Below are 21,531 nucleotides of genomic sequence, written 5' to 3'. Positions count from 1 at the left end.
TAAGTGTTGGAAGAGGTGAATACCAAAAGATGTATATACATCTTCCGGTATTGACCTTATCCCAAAAACACAAAAATAATTTTAAGTGTTGGAAGAGGTGAATACCGAGAGATTATATCATTGCTTTCGACTTTGCCACTTCCCCAAAAATCTGTAGTTAAGGTCATTACCGAAAGATATTTAATATATCTCTTGGTATTCCACATAAATACCAAAAGATTTGGCAAATCTTTCGGTATTGGCAATCTCTTCTAATTGGATTTTTATTATTCTTAGCTTGTCTAAACTCCTAAGCATATCAAGTGTGTGTTATTTTTTAAGTATATGGATTGTGTTTAATTTTATAAGTGTATATGATTGTGTTTGATTATATAAAGAAGTGTATATATGTATGTTTTTGTTTGTTAATAATTAGAATGTGTGTATTGTTTGATTATAAGATGTGCGGGGATTGTGTATAATTTTAAAACTAGATGAATATGTGTTCATGTTTTAAGATATGAAATGTGTTAAATTAATGTAGTTCAAGCTAAGAAAGTGAAAAGAAAACAAAGAAGTCCAATACCAAGAGATATGCTAATTATCTTTTAGTATTTAGGGGGAATGTTGAAAGCTATACCCATATCTCTCGGTATTTTCCTTGATATCAAGAGTTCAATACCGAGAGATATGGGTATATCTTTCAGTATTGCCCTTGAATACTGAAAGATATTTAACATATTTCTTAGTATTGAACTTTTTTGTTTGTTAATCTAATTGGTGTTTCATTTTCTAATTAGCTTGTCTAAACTCCTAAGATAATCGATTGTGTGTTATTTTTTAAGTATAAGGAATATGATTAATTTTATAAGTGTATATGATTGTGTTTGATTATATAAATAAGTGTATATGTATGTTTGTGTTTGATGATAAAAGGATGTGTGTAGAGTTTGATTATAAAGATGTCTTGAGATTATGTAATGTTTTAAGAATATGAAATGTGTTAAATTAATGTTGTTCAAGCTAATTAGAAAGTGAAATACCATTTCGATTAACAAACAAAGAAGTCCATTACTGAGAGATATGTTAAACATCTTTCGGTATTGAATGGAATGTCGAGAGATATACCCATATCTCTCGGTATTGACCTCTTCCAAACACTTAGGTATGAGGTCAAATACCGAGAGAATTGGGTATATCTCTCGACATTCCCATTCAATACCGAAAGATGTTTAAAACGTCTCTCGGTATTAGCATTCTTCTTCACTTAATTTTGTTTGTTTATTTAAGTGGTTTTCACTTTGTAATTAGTTTGTCTAAACTCTTAAGCTAAACAAGTGTGTGTTATTTTTTTTAAGTATAAGGATTGTATTTGATTATGAAAAGAAGTGTATATGTATGTTTGTTTGCGTTTGATGATAATTAGAATGTGTGTATTATTTGATTATAAGGATGTGTAGGGATTGTGTATAATTTTAAAACTAGATGAATGTGTTAAATATTTTTAGGAAAAAAAATCTAGGAATACCGAGAAATTATTTCATATATTTCGGTAATCGGGGTTAAAACGAGAGATTTGTGTATATCTCTCGGTAACAACTAAGGTCAAAACTGAGAGATTTGTGTATATCTCTCGGTAACAATTAAGGTCAAAACCGAGAGTTGCCCTATTATCTCTCGGTATTGTCCCTGAAAATGGCTCAAATAGGTCATTTGTTTTTTACGAAACCAAACCCTGTCATCAATAAACCAAAACATATACAATACATCATAAACAAAAATACCATTGTATTTCCAAAATTCAGAACCACCAAAATATTTATAAATGTTTCAAAAAAGAACTACAATGTGCTAACTAGGGGATGGAAAATTTGTCATTAGGTATGCAATTTCTTGTTTATATCCCTCCATTTATGCATTCCTCTGTCAGATTTCCTCCACTATTAACGCCATTTCTCCCATTTCCGCCAGAAACTTTTCATTCTCCTCCATCAACAACTGATTAGTGACTCGTTATGAATTGTTTCCACTTCGTCGATCCCCTCAAAAGTATGTGGGTTGCACGCCGGATCCCATACCGATCACTGTCCCATGTAGTTGGGGTCCGAACACTTTCTCCGTTAAGTCGAAGTCGGAGATATCTGGTTTGTTGTTTCTTACTTCTCTCATCTCCGCCTGCACATTCTAAATTAATTTTCATTTAGATAAGCTATAGAATTTTATTAAATTTTTAATTAAATTCATTTCACTTACGATCTTCTCTTGTGCTCGTACGTCCGAGATCGGGTTGGGGTTTTCTTTAATAGCTTTCGAGGTACGGGTCCTCTAAAAAATTCAACGACATTGGGTGTCCTTCCTATTTCATTCGCCTGTTGAAATAAATGATTTATCAAATTAGTAAAATTCTTCATATTAAGTTATTTGAAATAATGTACATATCAAATCTTCCTCCACTTGTGAAAAAAACTTATTGCCCGTATGATGCATAAATTTCAATTTATTCAAGTTCTCAACATTTATACCACTATTTTTCTGCATTTAAAATAAAAAATGAATTTAGAACCAGTGTCTTAGTTTTTATTTCAATTATGAAACCGTACCTTGAATTTATTAGTGTAGTAATGACGTCTACACACGAACTCCCAATCGACTAGATAGTAGCCGAGTGGGGGATTAGTCAATACCGATGTCTCATCTCTATGATGAACCCGGATGTAATCCCTCTTTAGATAAGAGCACCACCTATCCCATATATGTTTGGTGTGAGCCAATTCGATCGTTCGATGTTGAACAATAAAACCATATGTACTCTTGAACAAATCTTGAAAAATAAAACTTACAAATGTTATAAAATTTAATTTTAATGCTAAATGTATAATTAATTTATTCACCGTCATAGCACGCCAAAGTTGATCTAATTGATCAGAAGTTAATTCCTTCCACTTGAGCTAACGGTGCGAGATGGTTGCGGGATCCCGCACCACCGATCCTAAATGTTTAGACCACAAACGTCTAGAATCACCGATTGACCTCCCATCTACATCTATAAAACTCAGAGTAATTTTCAATCCCTGGGGCCTCTTCGATGGGGTGATATTCTTCTTCTTCCCTGTCTCTACTTGGAGGAAGAACCTACAAAAGTAACAAATTCAATATTAGGTGTAAATCAATATAAGGAATAAATATGTGTAAAAATGTTACATGTTGATGCATTATTGTCTTGAGTGGACTGGAGTTCTTGATCCTCCTAATGCTCAGCCCCCACAAATGTACTCTCAATAAAATCTTCAGCCTCATCCTCATGTGTCAATTATTAAATAGCATACTCTTTAATGCTAATTATAAGACGTACTAACAAATCAAACTGGATCTTACATGTAAAAAGATTCTGCTTTAGGACAAATTTTCAAAATGTATGAATGAACCCTCACTCGATCGTAATAATCCAAGTTGTATATTTTTCCGTTGGATAGTTCTTCCGACGAAGAAAATATTGAGAGGCACGAGATTGAACTTTGTGAAGTTTATGCGCGTTCTTAGTCTTCCTTCTCCAGATACTTGGCACATAGACTAATAATTTCATTTACAAGATAGCTCTCTCTTATTGAGGTTTCAAGACGGTTTTTATTCCGCAAATATCTTTTCATTGTAACCATGTAATGATATATCGGATACACCCATCGATACTGGACAGACCCCCAAGAAAATCCTCAAATGACGAGTGAACCGGGAGATGCATCATGATGTCGAAGATTGATGGTGGGAAAATCATTTCGAATTTGCAAAGTGTCGTTATAATATCCAAGTACAATGATTCGAGGTCTACTGTAATCAACTCTTTGGAGCACAACAAACGAAAGAACCAGGAAAAATTTACTATAGCATTATACACATGATCTAGAAGTAATTTACGGGTTGCTAAAGGAATAAGATATTCCAATAAAATGTGACAATCATAACTCTTTAATCCCGTAATCTTCTTCTCTTCCAAATTTACACAACCTCCAATATTTGAGCAAAAACCATCAGGCAACTTAAGATCTTTCAAGAATTTATAAAGACGTTGTTTATGATCAGAGGATAAAGTAAAAGGCGCTTCTGGATAATGGTCCACTCCTACGACATTGATAGGATGTAACTGGTGTTGTATGTCCAAGAGTTGTAAATCTGTATGGGCTTTAAGATCATCCTTAGTCTTCTCTTTCACATCCATCATTTTTCCCAACACGCTATCACAAATATTTTTTTCAATATGCATGACAACTAAATTATGTCTCAATAATATTGAACTCCAATAAGACAAATAGAAGAAAATGCTAAGTTTGTTCCAATTGTCTCCCTGTGTTTCATGAAATATCTTGGTTTTCTTCCTCCGATCCGTAGTTAGAATTGTGTCCTCTAAGTCTCGTGCTTGCTCATAAATTCTTGCCCCATTAATAATTTCGAAGGCTCTTTATAATCTCTTCGACCATCAAACGACTCTTTATCCCTTTTGTTTTTGTGATTTGGTGGAAGGAAGCTTCTGTGACCCATGTAACATTGATTCAGACAATTACTTAATTGAAGAGATATAATGACTTTATTACAACAAGGACAAACGAGTTTCCCTTTTGTACTCCACCCAGACAAATTCGTGTACGCTGGAAAGTCGTTAATGATCCATAACAACGTCGCTCGCATGATAAACTATTGCGAGGTGTGTGTATCAAATGTTCTCACACCACTATGCTACAGTTTAGCAACTCTTCAATCAATGCCTGAAGAAATATGTTAATTGCATCTTCCGGACTTTTTAAGCCTGTAATTAACATAGATAGAATGAAATTACTGGAATCCATGCAAGTAGTGGGTGACACATTATAAAGAATGAGAATAATCGGTTATACACCATATTATTCTATTATTCTTTTGATATTTCTCTGGTGGGCATTACCGAGAGATGATCTATTATCTCTCTGTATTTTCTCTCGGGATAATACCGAGAGATGATATATTATCTCTCGGTATTTTCTCTTGGGGAAAATACTGAGAGATCTTCTAATAACCTTCAATATTTTTCTCAAGTGGATATACCGAGAGATTTATGAATCTCTCGGTAAACACCTAAAAAGATTTACCAAAATATGTTATACCAACGAATGCCGAGGACTTTCAAATCTTTCGGTATTGAGTTATACCGACAAATATATAGTCAATACCAATAATTTTTACTCTCGGTAATAACCATTTCTTCACTAGTGAAAACTTTTTAGATCGGTCTTGAGCTTTCATTCTTAAAAAAGTTACAAGGGAGACTCGTCCAATTTCAATTGGTGAAGTTGAAGAGGTCGGAAGCATTATGGTATAAGAATCAACGAAAAAAAGAAAGAGTTAAAGAACTCATGCGATGGTGCCAAAGAAAGAGGCCAAAGTAGTGACTTTCCCGATGCCCTTTACTGCTGATCACGTGAACTTTCCAAAAGCGCACCAATTTTTTTAAAAATTTGATCATGATTACTATGTTAAATCTATTATTTATGCATATAAAATACATCATTATATTTTATTTTCGAATAAACTCAATATTCGAGTTAAGATTTTTTAGATTAGTTATTTGGGAGTTTTTAATGAATATTTATAAAAAATTATTTGTCCATAAATTGAATGAATTAATAATTAAAAATAAGATTAGATAAATGAATTTAGTGTAAAAATATATACTTATAAAAAATAAAATCAAACCACTATTAGAATTTGTTGAATTTAAAGGCTCATTTGATGCAGTGGTTATTTGTTTTTTGTGTTGTTTTTTTTCTTAAAAACCATGTTCGATTAAATCATTTAAAAAAATCAGTTTTTAATGATTAAAAGTCAAAAATATCATTTATTTGTTAAAGATAAATTAATTTTATATAATCAAATAAATGGTAATTTTGATCTTTAAATATATAAAAAAAAATAGATGATTTTTGAATTTTAGAATAAAATCTTTAAAAAGTAAAAAAAAAAACACTACATCAAACTATTATAGTATTTTTATTAATATTTTAAATATTTAAATAAAGTGAAAGTTAAAATAGTATTAACTTGATAAAATGAATTTTGTTTTTGAAATATTAAAATATAAAGAAAATTTTGTATTGAATCGTTAATATTATAGTAATATCTTACCGAATATATTATTTTATATTCTAATATCCCTCATCTAATATGGAAAACGCTTGAACAACTTAAGGTTGAAGATGAAATTGTAAAATATTGATGTTGTGTTTTTCAAATTTCATAAACTCAAGAGCTTCATCCAATTACAGGATGACAGTGTGTTGACTGATAAATCAACGAAAATGTATAATCTTATGAACATTAAATGTTAGGGTGAAACAATTGAATAAACTCCGAAGTTACTCGTGAGTCTCGAGATCAATCAAACGACGGAATGGCAGTGTGTTGCCTAATAGAAATCAACGAGAATTGTAAAATCTCATGGGCGTAGAATGTTGGGGTAAAACAATACCTGAAAAAAAAATCATCTTAATGAAAGAATAATAGTGTGTTGACTAAATAACTAGTAAAAAAACATATATAATTGAATTAAGACCAATAAAAATATGAGCATTGATTACTAAATAAACAACACCTGAAAACAAAATTCATACAATATGATTGCAAATAAAATAAAAATATTAATTGAATTATTTGAAAAAAATACTATTAAAAAATATAATTATTATTATTATTATTATTAAAACATTATTAGAGTAACTAAAGTAACTATTCATGAGGCAACGAAAAAGACTCAATTTTATAATTCAATTGTTAATTCTTAAAAGCATTTAATATTTTCTCCTATTTATTATCTTTCCACTTGTTATTTATTTTTAACTTTTTCTTTAATAGTTTATCTTTCTACTTATTAATTTTTAAATATGTATTTATATTTTTTTTTACAGCTTATTTATTTATATAATTTTTAAAGTAATAATAAAAATAATAATAAATCAAATAACAAAATATTTAAATATATAATTTTTAAAATATTATATTTGACAGATATATATTTAAGAGAATAAAAAATATTATACAAAATTCTAAAAAAAATTAATTAGTTATTTTTCTCATCTATTAATTATTAATTTATATATATATATATAGTTAATAATTTATTTATTTATTTGCTTTTAAAATAAATAACAAAGGAAAATAAATAAATAAAATTAATAAAATATATATATATATATATATATATATATATATATATATTTACTATATATATATATATTTACTCAAACTATCTGCTAGTTGTTTCTCCCTTCCCTATCTTTAAATTTCTTTTTTTAATATTTTATTTTTTTATTAAATATATTATAAACTCAATTAATTATTGTTAACTAACTCATAATGTTATATATTTTCCCTCGTATTATCATAATATTAAGTTATTTAGTATCTTTAAGTGTTTTTATTTTATTTTATCTACATTGAATATTAAAAAAAATTAAGTTATATTTATCTTAAATATTAGTATTTTATAATTTGAGTTGAATTATCTTAATAATTACTATTTTGTCTTAAAGTGTTTTAATTTCAAATAATGAATAATAACAAAATGATTTTATAATTCATTTATAATTAAAAAAAATTATATATATATATATATATTTAATAATAATAATAATATATATTAATAATTTTAAAATGTTATTTATAATAGTTTAATTGGAAAAGTTGTAATTTAATCACAATTTATATGTTAGAAAAAAAATAATATAATAAAAATAATTTTAATATATATAATCTATTAAAATATTAGTTTGACACAACCATTTAAGATATTTTAAGTGTTAGGAGATTTTTATAAAGTTTCTATTTTAGTTTAAAAAAAAATATCGATTTAACATATTAACTTTATAGATTAAAAAAATATCAATTTTCATTTTAAATTTCTAAATTCAAAAATAAAATATATGTTATTAAATTATATATATATATATATATATATATATATATATATATATATATATATATATATATATATATATATATAAAGTTCAAAATGATAACTTACTAAATAAAAAATATAAAAGACATTGTTTCGATATTTTAACGGGAAATTTGATTAAATAACCTCAAAGATGAGGTTATTTGATCTGGTGGTGATTTACTAATTAAATTGCGTTCGTGGTATTTTTATTTTTTTTGACGAAATTACCCTTGTAGCGAAACGCTAAGGGACTTAGCGTTTCGCTAAGTGAATTATGTTTAGTATAAATACTCTAATTCTTTCATTTTTTTCATTTTCTTTCTCTCTCTTCTCTTGTTCTCTCTTTCACGGCGGCGGCGACGGAGACGACGGAGGCAGAGGCGGCGGGGCGGCGGTCTAACCTAAATCGATTTGCACGATCTTCATTTATTTCAAACCCTAAACCTAAATCGATTTACATTATCTTCATTTCTTTCAAACTCTAACCCTAAACCTATTTTGCATGCAGGTCGGGTGAAGGATGATTCTAAGGTGTGATTCTAAGGATGTTTCCATGATATTCTCAAACCCTTCTGTTCTTATTTGGTTTATATTGTTTCATATTTATTATTTGGTTCGTTCATATCATATTGGTTCATATTTCTGGTTCATATTTCTGTTTCAGGGAGGTTTCGCTAAGTGCTTAGCGTTTCGCTAAGTGTTTAGCGTTTCGTACGGATGGTGGTTCACATCGCTAAACAGTATCAGAATCATGGTCTCAAACTTCATGATTTGTTACAGGTACAAGCAAAACTTGAATAAATTATTTAGCCTATTTGAAACTATTATTTTATCAATTTAAACTGAGTCTTTTGTTGCAGGAAGGGAGCATGGGTCTTCTAAAAAGTGTTGAGAAATTCAAGCCTCAAGCTGGTTGCAGGTTTGCTACTTATGCATACTGGTGGATAAGGCAATCCATTAGGAAGGCGATTTTCCAGCACTCTAGAACGATCCGCCTTCCAGTAAAATATTATTCCTTTCAAGAAGCTAAAGCAAAATGGGAGCAGCCAAGGACCTGATGCCTATGCTAACTTGGTCATATAGGAAAGGATTTTAGACTAATTGGAGAGGCTATTTTTTACTTATTCTCATTTCAATTACTGGGAAAAAATATAGTAATCTCTTCAAAAGTTTGTTTTTTAATTGGTAATAGATTTTGTATATATGAAAACATATAATATGTAGTTCACAGTTGTAATTGTAATTTTTTAGTTCATGTGGTAAAAAAGAATAATATGTTTGATAAGACTATTTGTTCTTGGTACAATTTCATTTATGCAGAGCTCTTTTATTCATTGATAGAAGTGAAGTTCTAGTTCTTTATACTATTAAGATAAAAACAAGATCTAAAGAGGCATTTCAAGATTCAAATTTATGTAAGTGAACCCCATATTTGAAGTAATGTTCTTATAAAAACTATTCAAAAAAGGTGTGATTTTTTTCAGATTTCGATTATACTCCATCATGAATGTCTTAAATATGGAATCGAATCCAAGCCATCACGGACTTGAACCAAATGATCAAAAGTTCAATTCAGATTGGATAGTTAGAAAGCTCGGATCGGTTTGTATTCTTACCAATATTCATCATTAGCATGAAGATTCAACCAAGGTCCATTCATCATAATTCATAAGATGTGTTACCAATATTTTGTTATAAAAATTGATTGAAAGTTTAAAATTTGGTTATCTACAATAGTTGAAAGATTAAACAACACAAATAAGAAGAACTTCTCTATTCTATTCAACTAACAAACTAATAATGAACAACATCATTAGCATGAAGATTCAACCATTCAAATAAAAATCTAATCACCCCATGAAGACTTCCCACAAATGAAGAATACACAGTATCATCAGGAACAAAACCAGCTTCTTTCATCTCATCAAACAATTCAAATGCCTCATCCGATCTTCCCACCTTCGACAAATCCGAAATCATCGCAGTATAACTCACGAAACGCTAAGCACTTAGCGAAACACTAGGCACTTAGCGAAACGCTAGGCACTTAACGAAACGCTAGGTACTTAGCGAAACGCTAGGCACTTAGCGAAACGCTAGGCACTTAGCGAAACTTCTCTGAACCAGAAATATGAACCATAAATATGAACCAATATGATATGAACGACCCAAATAGTAAATATGAAACAATATAAACCAAATAAGAACAGAAGGGTTTGAGAATATCATGGAAACATCCTTAGAATCGACACCTTAGAATCATCCTTCACCTGACCTGCATACAAAATAGGTTTAGGGTTAGGGTTTGAAAGAAATGAAGATAGTGTAAATCGATTTAGGTTTAGGGTTTGAAAGAAATGAAGATCGTGCAAATCGATTTAGGTTAGACCGCCGCCTCGCCGCCTCTACCTCCGTCGTCTCCGTCGCCGCCGCCGTGAAAGAGAGAACAAGAGAAGAGAGAGAAAGAAAATGAAAAAATTAGAGTATTTATACTAAACCTAATTCTCTTAGCGAAACGCTAAGTCCCTTAGCGTTTCGCTACAAGGGTAATTTCGTCAAAAAAAATAAAAAAACCACGAACGCAATTTAATTAGTAAATCACCACCAGATCAAATAACCTCATCTTTGAGGTTATTTAATCAAATTTAAAAATAAATATTATCAATTGAAAATTTTAAGGGTATGTTAGCCCTGTAATTGGCATTGAAATTAGAATTGGGGTTTCAATCTTAATTCTTAAGTTTGGTAAACCCTTTAATATTAAGTATTAGAATTGAAATTAGAATTTCAATAAAATCTAGTGTAATTTTATAATTCTCAATTTCACTCATTTTATGTCGGAATTGTAATTCAAAATTTTATTTATTTTTTGTTTTTTCAAACAAAATAAATTATTTTTTATAATTAAAAACACGATTAAAGTTTTTAATCAATAATTATTTTTAATATACGATGTTATAATATTGAACCGATGTCTTTTTTTTAATTTAGTATGTTAATATTTTGACCTGATATATATATTTTTTAGTTTAATAAGTTAACATCTTTGTACGCACTAAAAAATTACATACTCAATTTATAAATTTAAAATAATTATTTTGATTTATTTTCAAATAAATAAAATCAAAATAATTAATTTTCAGACAAAAACTTAATTAAAACAATTAATTAGATTAATTATTGTGATAATTAAACCTAACTAATTAAGGAAAATGGTTAAATAAAATTATTTAGGATATCAATTTATCTCAAAATAATTTTAGAAAAATAAAGGGATTAAAATAAATAATTTAGGATGAAATGTGATACCCATTTCATCCCCAAAAATTATTTATTTAACCTAAAAATATATATATATATATATATATAAATTGGCTAAATAATTGTCTTATTTATTTTCATATTTTGTGTATTTTAAGAGATTAAATCAAAAGGGTGAATGAAAAATCAATTTCAAACAAACTCTTAAAGTTTTAAAATAAAAATAAATTTGTAATCGGGTGTAGCCGAAACTCAAAAGGAACGCTACAACCGAAAACACAGCCATCGAATAGGCGTTGGATGTGCCCGTTGTAACAAAGGGAACGAGCGCTCGTGTTGCACTCGATCAGTTAACGCTCAGTTAGCTGAATCGCAACGTAGCTCACGGAACGCGGCGAAATCGCGACGAAACGTTAATGGACCGCTCTACGTCCGCGTTCTTTCCTAAAATAACGTCGTTTCATCTACCGGTTGTCTTCTTCCTCGTGATCGCCGGAGGATAAGAACATGTCCCATCTTTGATTTCTCAATATGGAACTCCGCCTACAGTCAACCTTTTTGGTTGATTCAAAAGATGAAATGATCACTCTACTTCGGTAATCATTTCCCATACATCTATAGGCATGAATCATGCCTATTTCGATAAGTTGAGCCAAGAACAGCCAAAATGCCATTAATAGTTTTGGGCTGATTCAAACCATCTTGATCCCTCAACCGACTTTAGGAGGCTATAAATAGTCTCTCTTAACAATTCCGAAACCAAGAGAATCCGTCTCCAACTTCTAATCAAAAGTTTCAAAAACTCCACCATTGAAGCTCAAAGCTTCTAATTTTCTTAGAATTTTTTTGTAAGCCTTAAAACTTGAATATAAGCATCCCAAAAGTTTTCTTAAGGTCTAAGGAGTGTTCTCCAATCCTTGGTATACTTCCAATCACCTTTAATTCATACTTTTCGTTTGAATTTAAAATATTTATATTTCAGTTTTATAAGCTTGTATATTGTCTAGTTGTTGAATTTTTTTATTGGAAATTGATCATATGAGCTTTTATGAGCTTTCCAAGATCGACCAATCGATCCCAAACAAAAAAACTCAAATTTAAATTTCAAGAAATTGAAAAACGGATTTTCTGTTCTTAAGTTAATCCTCAAAACAACAACTTAAAAGGCTTCCCAACATGTGCATAATGACGTTGGGTAATTATTTGGATCATGTTTGATCAAAATAAAAAATTTCAAAATAATTAAAAATTTTGAATTGTTCCAAATGAACAATGGAATGTTCATGTTTTGATATCAATCAATTATATGAAGTATAAGGAAGCTATTCACAAACTCCTTACACTTTAAAATAACTTTAAAACCAAAAACCTGATTTTTGGCCATAAATTGTTTTGAATGAATTGATCATCACCCATGTCGCTTAATACCTTGAGATAATGTTCTAAATGTTCTTGGGAGCTTTGTGAATCTTCCTAGGCCCTTAGATCAAAGGATCCAAGCCTCCATCAAAATTACAAAACCTGCAATTTTGATGTTCTTAAGGACTGATAGGTCCGAATAAGGATCGAAAGATCCGACCAAGGACCGTGAGGTTTGACCGAGGCTTTTCAGTCATAACCGAGAGGTCCGACTGATGTTCTTCATCTAGGATCGAGGTCCGACCGATGTTCTTCATTTATGACCCGAAATGTCTGACCGAGAAGTCAGAACTAGGACCGAGAAGTCTCGCACCCAATTGATAACTCCTGAACCTAGGATTGCTGACTTGCACCCTAGATCAAAGTGCCCGGATGAGAAGTCAGACCTAGGACCGAGGAGTCTCGCACCCAACCGAGAACTCCAGAACTCATGATCGATGACTTTCATTCAGGACTAAGGCGTCTGACCGAGAATTCTAGCACACGATCGAGAATTCTAGCAAAGGACTGAGAGACCTTAGCACCCCGACCGAGGGACTACCGTACCCTGAATGAGGATCGCGAATCCGGACCGAGGGGTCTCCGACTAGGACTGAGGGCTTTTTAGCCACGACCGATAAAACGAACCCATGACCTAGGATACCGGTCCTAAGTCTTGTTTGATTCCTCTTTAATAATTTTAGAACCTCAAACTATTTTCTCAAAATCCCGAAAATTAAAGAATGATTTCAACATATTTTTGGGATATTTTCATAAATAATATATTGATAAAGGCCTGTTTGGGATTTATTTTTTAAACTTTAATGCCTTTTAAACTAATGTTCTTTAGTTATCTTTCTCCTTAGTCATCATCAACAACAAGTACCAACATTTAAATAATTGTTGTTACAATTATGTAAATACGCACAAATCTACGCATGACTAGAATAATAATCGGTTAAAATAAAATGTTATACAACCAATTTTCAAAAGTCAATTTTATAAGTATAGACCGTTTTAAAAACAGGTATAGAGGATAAAGCGCGAAAGCCCTTTCCTAAGTATCACCAAACTACGAACTAAAAGATACTCTAATTAAAAATACGTTTGTACACGTATGTTAGTTTGATTGATTTTCAAAAATTAATTGTTGACTTTATTTTCAAATAAATAATTTTTTTAATTAATTTAAACAACAAATTTTTTAAAAATCGAATTATATATTGATTTCTGCAAATTCCTAAATTATTTAAAATTAAACATAAATCAATTAATTTTAATTAATTTCAAAAGGTATCAGAAATTATTTAAAATATTTTAAAATAATATTTTATTTTAAAAAGATTTTTGACACATAAATCGAAATTAAAATTTTTGAACCTCGAGTTTCCACGTAACCAAAGAGTTTTTCGGGTTACAGTTTTCTAACCAATCTGTTGATTAAATGTTTAACTTGAAAATATAAATTTGTCTTTTTTAAAATACTAGAAGTTAAAGTTTAAACAAACTCTTAATTTAATTCTATTTATTTTAAAAATGATATTTTATTATTTAATATAGCCTTGTCAATCCCCACTAGGCAAAAATGACAGTGGATAACTGTGTGAATTGGCAGCCTTATAGAAAAATGATTAAATAAATTGAAGGGAGAATAATGTTATTGTTTGTTTGTTAAATAAATAAATAAATATATTATTATTATTATGAGGATAGCATTAAAGTAATATTATTTATGGACCATAAAAGGGTGCACAAGTTGGATACGCTAGCTTCTTAATTATGTATAGATAGATTCCTGTGTCACTTTCTTTAATGGTGAATGGTGATTGGTGAAGGCAAAGGTGTGTCATGTCTTTATGTGGTTCACTTTATTTATAACCAAACTGAGCCTTAGGGTTCTAATTAGAACACGGACCGTCTCTTACAACCACCAAGGTTATATCAACCTTTGCTTTTTTAATAGCCTCTTAATATATAAATAAAGATAAACTATATATTGTCTATAAATAAATAAGATATGTTAAAGAAAATTATATAAGCATTTTGTAATAATGACTATTAACATTGAAAACTCAATTAAATTAATAGAACATAAATGTTCTTGTGATAATAAAGAAGGAACTGTATGAAAATGATATATTTTTAGAGTTATATATATTATCTCCAATATTCTGAGTTTATAAGTTTATAAGAAAACTAATATAATAATATAATATAATATAATATTAATATTATCATAATTTATTATATTGTAATAATATCTTATCGATATAATATAATATTAATATTATCACAATTTATTCTATTATAATAATATTTTACAGATATAATATAATATTAATATTATTATAATTTATCATATTGTGATAATTAAATTTATAAAAAAATTAATATAATAATATAATATAATATTGATCTTATCACAATTTATTATATTATAATAATATCTTACAGATATAATATAATATAATATTGACATTATCACAATTTATTATATTGTAATAATATTTTATAGATATAATATAATATAATATTGATATTATCACAATTTATCATATTGTGATAATAGTTTGCAAATATCTTATTTTATATTCTAACATCACTCCTCAAATTCAAGATGGAAAATGCTTGAACAACTTGAGATTTAAGACGATCAAGATGTTGAAATGTTGATGGTATATTCTTCAATCTTCAAAAACTCGTGTGTTCAATCTAGTTAAGGGATGTAAATGTGTTGACTGATAAACCAGCGAAGACGTCGAATCTCATGGGCATTAAATGTTGGGGTGAAACAACAACTAAATAACTTCGAAGTTACTCGTGAGTCTCAAAATTCATCAAATGACGGGGATGTCCGTGTGTTGCATAAAATAAAACCAGCGAAGCCGTCGAATCTCATGGACATAAAATTGCTTAACTGAAACAAAAATTAAAATCAAAACTCAGAAAATAAGAAAATATGATTGTCGGAGAATATTAAGAACACCAACATAATTATGTGAAAGAAAAAAAAATATTAAAATGTATAATAATAATAATAATAATAATGATTAGAGCCCTCCATTCCATTAATGGTTAAAGTAACCATTGATGGAGCGGGAGACTAAATTGTGTAGCTCAAAAATAAATTTTTGGCTCTGATAATATGTAAGAATATATATAGAGAAGAGAGAAATTGTAACAAATATCTTATTTTATATTCTAACAGTTGGAAATAAAAACTAAACTATAGATAACTCTACTAAGGTAGTATAATGGTAAAAGTCGACTTAAGAAACTGAGAAGACATGAGTTTAATTCCATCTGAAAACGCTTTAAATGTAAGCGAGGACTATGACTATAAGTGTCACTGTGTCACGCTAATTTTTCTTATTTAAAAAACACATTCTAGATTCATTTGAGAAACTATAGTATAGGAAGAAAACACAATCACCCCTCCTAAAACAATTACTAAGGTGATTTTATTTGTATACCATGCTTTGGAAATGTCATTATTTAAGATTAAGGTGATTTTAAACCATCTCTGACATTAAAATTGCAAGACATCATTTTATTTTGAACCAAATTTATTTTAATTTATATTTACTTACACTTTTTTTTCTTATGTCCCTTTTCATAATCCATTAAAGCAAGTTACTCCCATTTTTCTATAAAAAAAAATAGCAATTCGACCAAACATTTTAAAAGTTCGTCAAAATGACTCTAGGGCGACTCAGTTAATAGAGGGTGGAGGTGGCTTCGATGTAAGATACAAAAATTAAAGGGTGATTTAAAAATATTTTAGGTTAAGTGACATATTATTTCTTTATATATAATTTTCTATTGAACAGTTTTTTAGAAATCATATGAAATAATTCATAAGTGTTAAAAAGTCATATTTAAAAGAGAAAAAAAAACAATTTGATTAATCAGATTTAAAAGATTACCACTTCAAGTTGAATAGATAAAGTTGAATATCTTAATTGAATATAACATTGAGATAAAAGTTATGGATTGTAAATCCAATTATTTTATTCATTCTTGTGTTTTGAATTTAGAGGAATGATATTTATAATTGGATGAAAAAACTCTAGTATCCTAAACCACCCTCTTAATAAATTTAAGGTGTGGATTTACAAATAATTACTTATGAAGAAAACAAAAACATTAAAATAAATCATAAACTTCTTCTATACATGAAAAATGTATATAAAAAAAGGAAGAATAAATCTTCCACAATCTTCATACTCCTTTTAAGGAATTTTCACAATATTTATACATCAAATTTGACAATCAAATGAAAGCTTAAATTAATTTGATTCAACTTATTTCCATAATAATATTTTCTCTTTTATAATATTTAATTTATTAACTATTGTCCACAAATTATTTGACACTAAGATTTTGTTTAATTTTGAGATTTTGTTTGAATTTTATTTGATTTTTTTTATAAATTTTTGTTTGATTTAATTTTAATAAAAAAATATTTTTAAAAGTTTAACGATTATTTTACACTTTAAATAGATGAAAGAGAAAATATTAAATAAATATGTTTGATATTTTAATGGATAAAAAGAGCAAAATAAACCAGTTAAAATATTGAATTTTAAGTAAAAATCTCAATATCAATCCGGTCTATACTATTAGATATAGATAAAAAGAAATTTGATGCATAAAATTAATATATTATTCCACAAAATAAAAAAAATAATTTAATATAATAGTTATAATGAATAAATTATTAATTTATTTATTATAAACAAAGGTTTAATGGTCAAATGGGGTTGATTATTTGAAACTATTTTAAATTTTAAATTTGTGGGCGGTATACAAAAGCTTACATAGTTTCTTTAAAAAAATTAAATTATTTAAAAAATAATTATTGATTATGATTTTAAAAAGGTGGAATTTATTTTAAATAAATTTTTTTTAATAATATTAATATATAATAATAAAATAAAAAATAATATTTAAATATTTTGATTAGTGAATTAAGTAATATGATTGAGAAAAAAAATAAAAACAATGATTTTGAATTTTAATACGTGAAATAATCCATTTTTTTTAAACACTTGATTCTGCTTCACTTTGTAGTATAATTAATTTTCAAAAATTAAACATATAACCCACTAACACTTAACTATGTTGGGCTCAATCCCAAACCAACCAAACTTAACAAATTTAAAACCCTAATTCAAGCGCTATTAAACCAAATTAATAATGTATATATATAGAAAAACAAAATTAATAATGTAAATATATAAAAATATACTGATTCAAATGAAAGAAATGAACATTTTTAATTACATAATTAAAAAAAAAAAAAAAAAATCATACGAATGGCTTCTGGACGGTTCTAGTGAACTCTGAATCCGACAGATAGCAAATTCCTATTTTTTTTTCTCTCTCTACTTAAACGGACAAAATCCCATCTTCACCGCCTAATCTCCACACTGTAAACCCTTCTTTCTTCTCCATCTCATCTCATTTCATTTCTCTCTCATCACCATCAATGGCTGGAAGCGGTGTAGTAGCAGTCTACGGTAATGGAACCCTAACCGAGGCTAAAACCTCCACCTTCTCCGTCAAGGTCGGCCTCGCTCAAATGCTCCGCGGCGGCGTTATCATGGACGTCGTTAACGCCGAACAAGCCCGAATCGCCGAAGAAGCCGGCGCTTGCGCCGTCATGGCTCTCGAACGTGTCCCCGCCGATATCCGCGCCCAAGGCGGTGTCGCACGTATGAGCGACCCTCAACTCATCAAAGAAATCAAGAATGCCGTCACAATCCCTGTAATGGCCAAGGCTAGAATCGGCCATTTCGTTGAAGCCCAAATCTTGGAAGTAATCGGTGTAGATTACGTTGATGAGAGCGAGGTTTTAACTCTAGCCGACGAAGAAAACCATATCAACAAGCATAATTTCAGGGTTCCATTCGTTTGCGGCTGTAGGAATCTCGGCGAGGCTCTTAGGCGTATCCGTGAAGGTGCGGCGATGATTAGGACAAAGGGTGAGGCAGGAACAGGGAACGTGGTTGAAGCTGTTAGACATGTGAGATCTGTTATGGGTGAAATTAGGGCTTTGAGGAGTATGGATGATGATGAAGTTTTCACTTTTGCGAAGAAGATTGGTGCACCTTATGATCTTGTGATGCAGACGAAACAGCTTGGGAGGCTTCCGGTGGTTCAATTCGCGGCCGGCGGTGTTGCAACGCCGGCGGATGCTGCTCTTATGATGCAGTTGGGTTGTGATGGAGTTTTTGTTGGGTCGGGTGTGTTTAAGAGTGGTGACCCGGCTAAAAGGGCTAGGGCTATTGTTCAGGCTGTGACCCATTATAGTGACCCACAGGTTCTTGCTGATGTTAGCTGTGGAATTGGTGAAGCTATGGTGGGGATTAATCTTAATGATAAAAATGTTGAAAGATATGCCAACAGGTCAGAATAGAAAGGAGGTGATGAATTCTGATGAATTCTGATGAAGGTGATGAATTTCTTTTGATTAATCACAGCAATTTCAATAGCAGAAAGATTTGAATAATGTTTGCTTTGTTTTCAGAATAAGTTTCTTTTGATTGTATTGTTGAACTATATTATTGTTGGTTGTGTTGTTTTAGATACAAAAACAAAGGTTTCTGCTACTTGCTTGATTAGGAATCATAATTTTGGTCGTTTTTTTATGTCTTGACTCCTAGTATAATCACGAAACAAGAACCAAGGTTGTTTTCTTTTGCACATTTTGTGATGTTTTCAAATAAAATGAATGCATAATCATAATCAAGTGATGTTTAGAACCAAGGTTGTTTTTATTGCACATTTTGTGATGTTTTTCGATTCTCTTGAGAAATGATGGTTGTTGGTATAATGTTAGTTCGGTTGAGATATGGATGACTATTCCTTGTTTTTATTGCACATTTTGTGATGTTTTCAAATAAGAAGAATGCATAATCATAATCAAGTGATGTTTAGAACTAAGGTTGTTTTTATTGCCCATTTTGTGATGTTTCGTTTCTCTTGAGAAATGATGGTTGTTGGATATTTGTTAGTTCGGTTGAGATATGGATGACTATTCCTTGTTTTTATTGCACATCTTGTGATGTTTTCAAATAAGAAGAATGCATAATTAGGGCTTGCAATTTCTAACCCAAACATAAAATACACCCTAAGTTAGGGTATCGTATTTTTTGGTTCGGCTTGAAATAGGTCGATATGTCAATTGGTTCAATTTGAGTTGGGTTAAATTTGGTTGTGTTCGTTGAGTCGGTTTTATGGAAGAGTTCAGAGTTCGCGGTCAATTACAAATAACCATAGCATACTAAACATGAAATTACTAAACATGTCACAATAATCATATAATAAAAAAAATGTTTGGAGAATTTAGAGTAATCAAGTGATCTGCTTTCCAAGAGCTTGTACAAATAAAATCACCTTAAGAAAGAAATATGAAGCACCACCAATGGTGGCATATTGCAACTTCTCCGGTCCTTCAACATCACCAAAATCTCCATCAACAGCTCTGTTAAATCCTCCAACCAACCATCCCAATTTTCTATATCCTCCTCCTCCATATAATTTCGAAACTGCCACCATCGACCTACAAAACAATCAATCACAATTTCATAATTTCTCTACTTACAAAAAACAAAAATAGAAATCAAACACAACCTGAGCCCTTCTCCACAAGCAACAAGTATCTTAGAATCCTTTGAAGGAAACTTAGTTTCAACTTGTTGAAGAAACTCAGAATTAATCATGGTGAAATTCTGACCAGTCCATAGACCAATGTATCCAAAATGAACCCATTTCTTTAAAAGTGTCAATAACCCATTATCAGGATCCTCGACGAAGAGAGGCACGTGATGAGAACCTGACACGTGGGCTTTCTCTCTTTCCCATATCGGTCTAATGTCCAGCAAGATGAAACCTTCAGATTCCATGGCCGATGAAGCATCTTTTGGTAATATCGGTTTCACTATGCCTGATTCTATCAGTTGTTGGGTTTTGCCTGAAATTGCGTTTACTTGTAAACTGCTAAAACTGATATTGGTGACCGGAAGTGGTGGATTAAGGAAATTATTATGGGATTTGAACGACAATGAACGAATTTGTTTCAGCTGAATTGCCATCCTTAGTCCTCACATCCTCAATCTCCGGTTAAGAGTGTTCCTTATCTTGTTTGGAACTTGCTAAAATTTATATATTTCACTCTTAATTTCAGATATTAACAATTTGACCCTCAAAATATTAAATTAAGCACATAAGTCCCTTAGCTTCTATTTCTTCCTGAAATTGGTTGGTGTGAACATTTTACTTGTTTATTAACCATATTTTAATTTCGGATATTTTTTTTTCAAATTTCATATTTGAGTATGACATGAAATATATTTATTATCTCCAATCTTTGTTCAGTTCGGTTTCAGGAAATCTTCACGTTTATACCGTATCCTTTAAAAAAATATTTTTTTTATATAATTATCACGACCTCTCTACCTTCACTTCAACAAACCAACCACCAATTTAATTGACCTCTCATATTGTGATTTCACTTTTACATTTCGCTCAATCTCAATCACACATTTAATTACCAAATTCATTTTCTTAGTAGAAAATTCTCATTACTAATGTTATGACCTCACACACTTTCACACATATCTTATCTCTCGTCAAACCAACCACCAATTTCAATCGATCTTTAATATTGTGACCACACACTTCGGTCAATCAACATCTCATTCACACATTTTTAATCACCAATCACAATCGACCTCTAATCTCAGAATCTTACGATCATTTGTTACTGATCTCTTATCCATCATCAAATCAATCACCAATCTCATCGAACTCTCATCTCGTGACTTTACACTATCACATGCTTCTAATCCCGACCAAACAACTACCAATCACAATTGACCTATAATCTTATGACTCTACGATAATTTGTTACCGGACTCTTATCTCTC

At 29.9% G+C, this 21,531-nt stretch overlaps 2 protein-coding genes across 2 annotated transcripts; one reads left to right on the top strand and one right to left on the bottom strand.

The window, feature by feature from the left end:
* The first annotated feature begins 18,011 nt into the window (after nt 1–18,011).
* On the top strand, nt 18,012–19,211 carry LOC124920075 (probable pyridoxal 5'-phosphate synthase subunit PDX1). The gene has a single exon (XM_047460477.1). The coding sequence runs from the start codon at nt 18,090–18,092 to the stop codon at nt 19,017–19,019; it is 930 nt and encodes a 309-aa protein (XP_047316433.1). The 5' UTR covers nt 18,012–18,089; the 3' UTR covers nt 19,020–19,211.
* A 691-nt stretch (nt 19,212–19,902) lies between these two features.
* Nucleotides 19,903–20,732, bottom strand: LOC124920076 (rhodanese-like domain-containing protein 10). The gene is made up of 2 exons (XM_047460478.1): nt 20,237–20,732; nt 19,903–20,165 (listed from the first exon to the last, which is right to left on the bottom strand). Exons 1-2 carry the CDS (start codon nt 20,695–20,697, stop codon nt 19,958–19,960), a joined length of 669 nt encoding a protein of 222 aa, XP_047316434.1. The 5' UTR covers nt 20,698–20,732; the 3' UTR covers nt 19,903–19,957.
* Between the last annotated feature and the right edge of the window lie 799 nt (nt 20,733–21,531).

Source organism: Impatiens glandulifera, chromosome 1 (genome assembly GCF_907164915.1).
Source record: "Impatiens glandulifera chromosome 1, dImpGla2.1, whole genome shotgun sequence".
Lineage (NCBI taxonomy): Eukaryota > Viridiplantae > Streptophyta > Magnoliopsida > Ericales > Balsaminaceae > Impatiens > Impatiens glandulifera.
The sequence above is the reverse complement of the archived record's forward strand: the minus strand, read 5'-3'. Positions and strand labels throughout refer to the sequence as shown.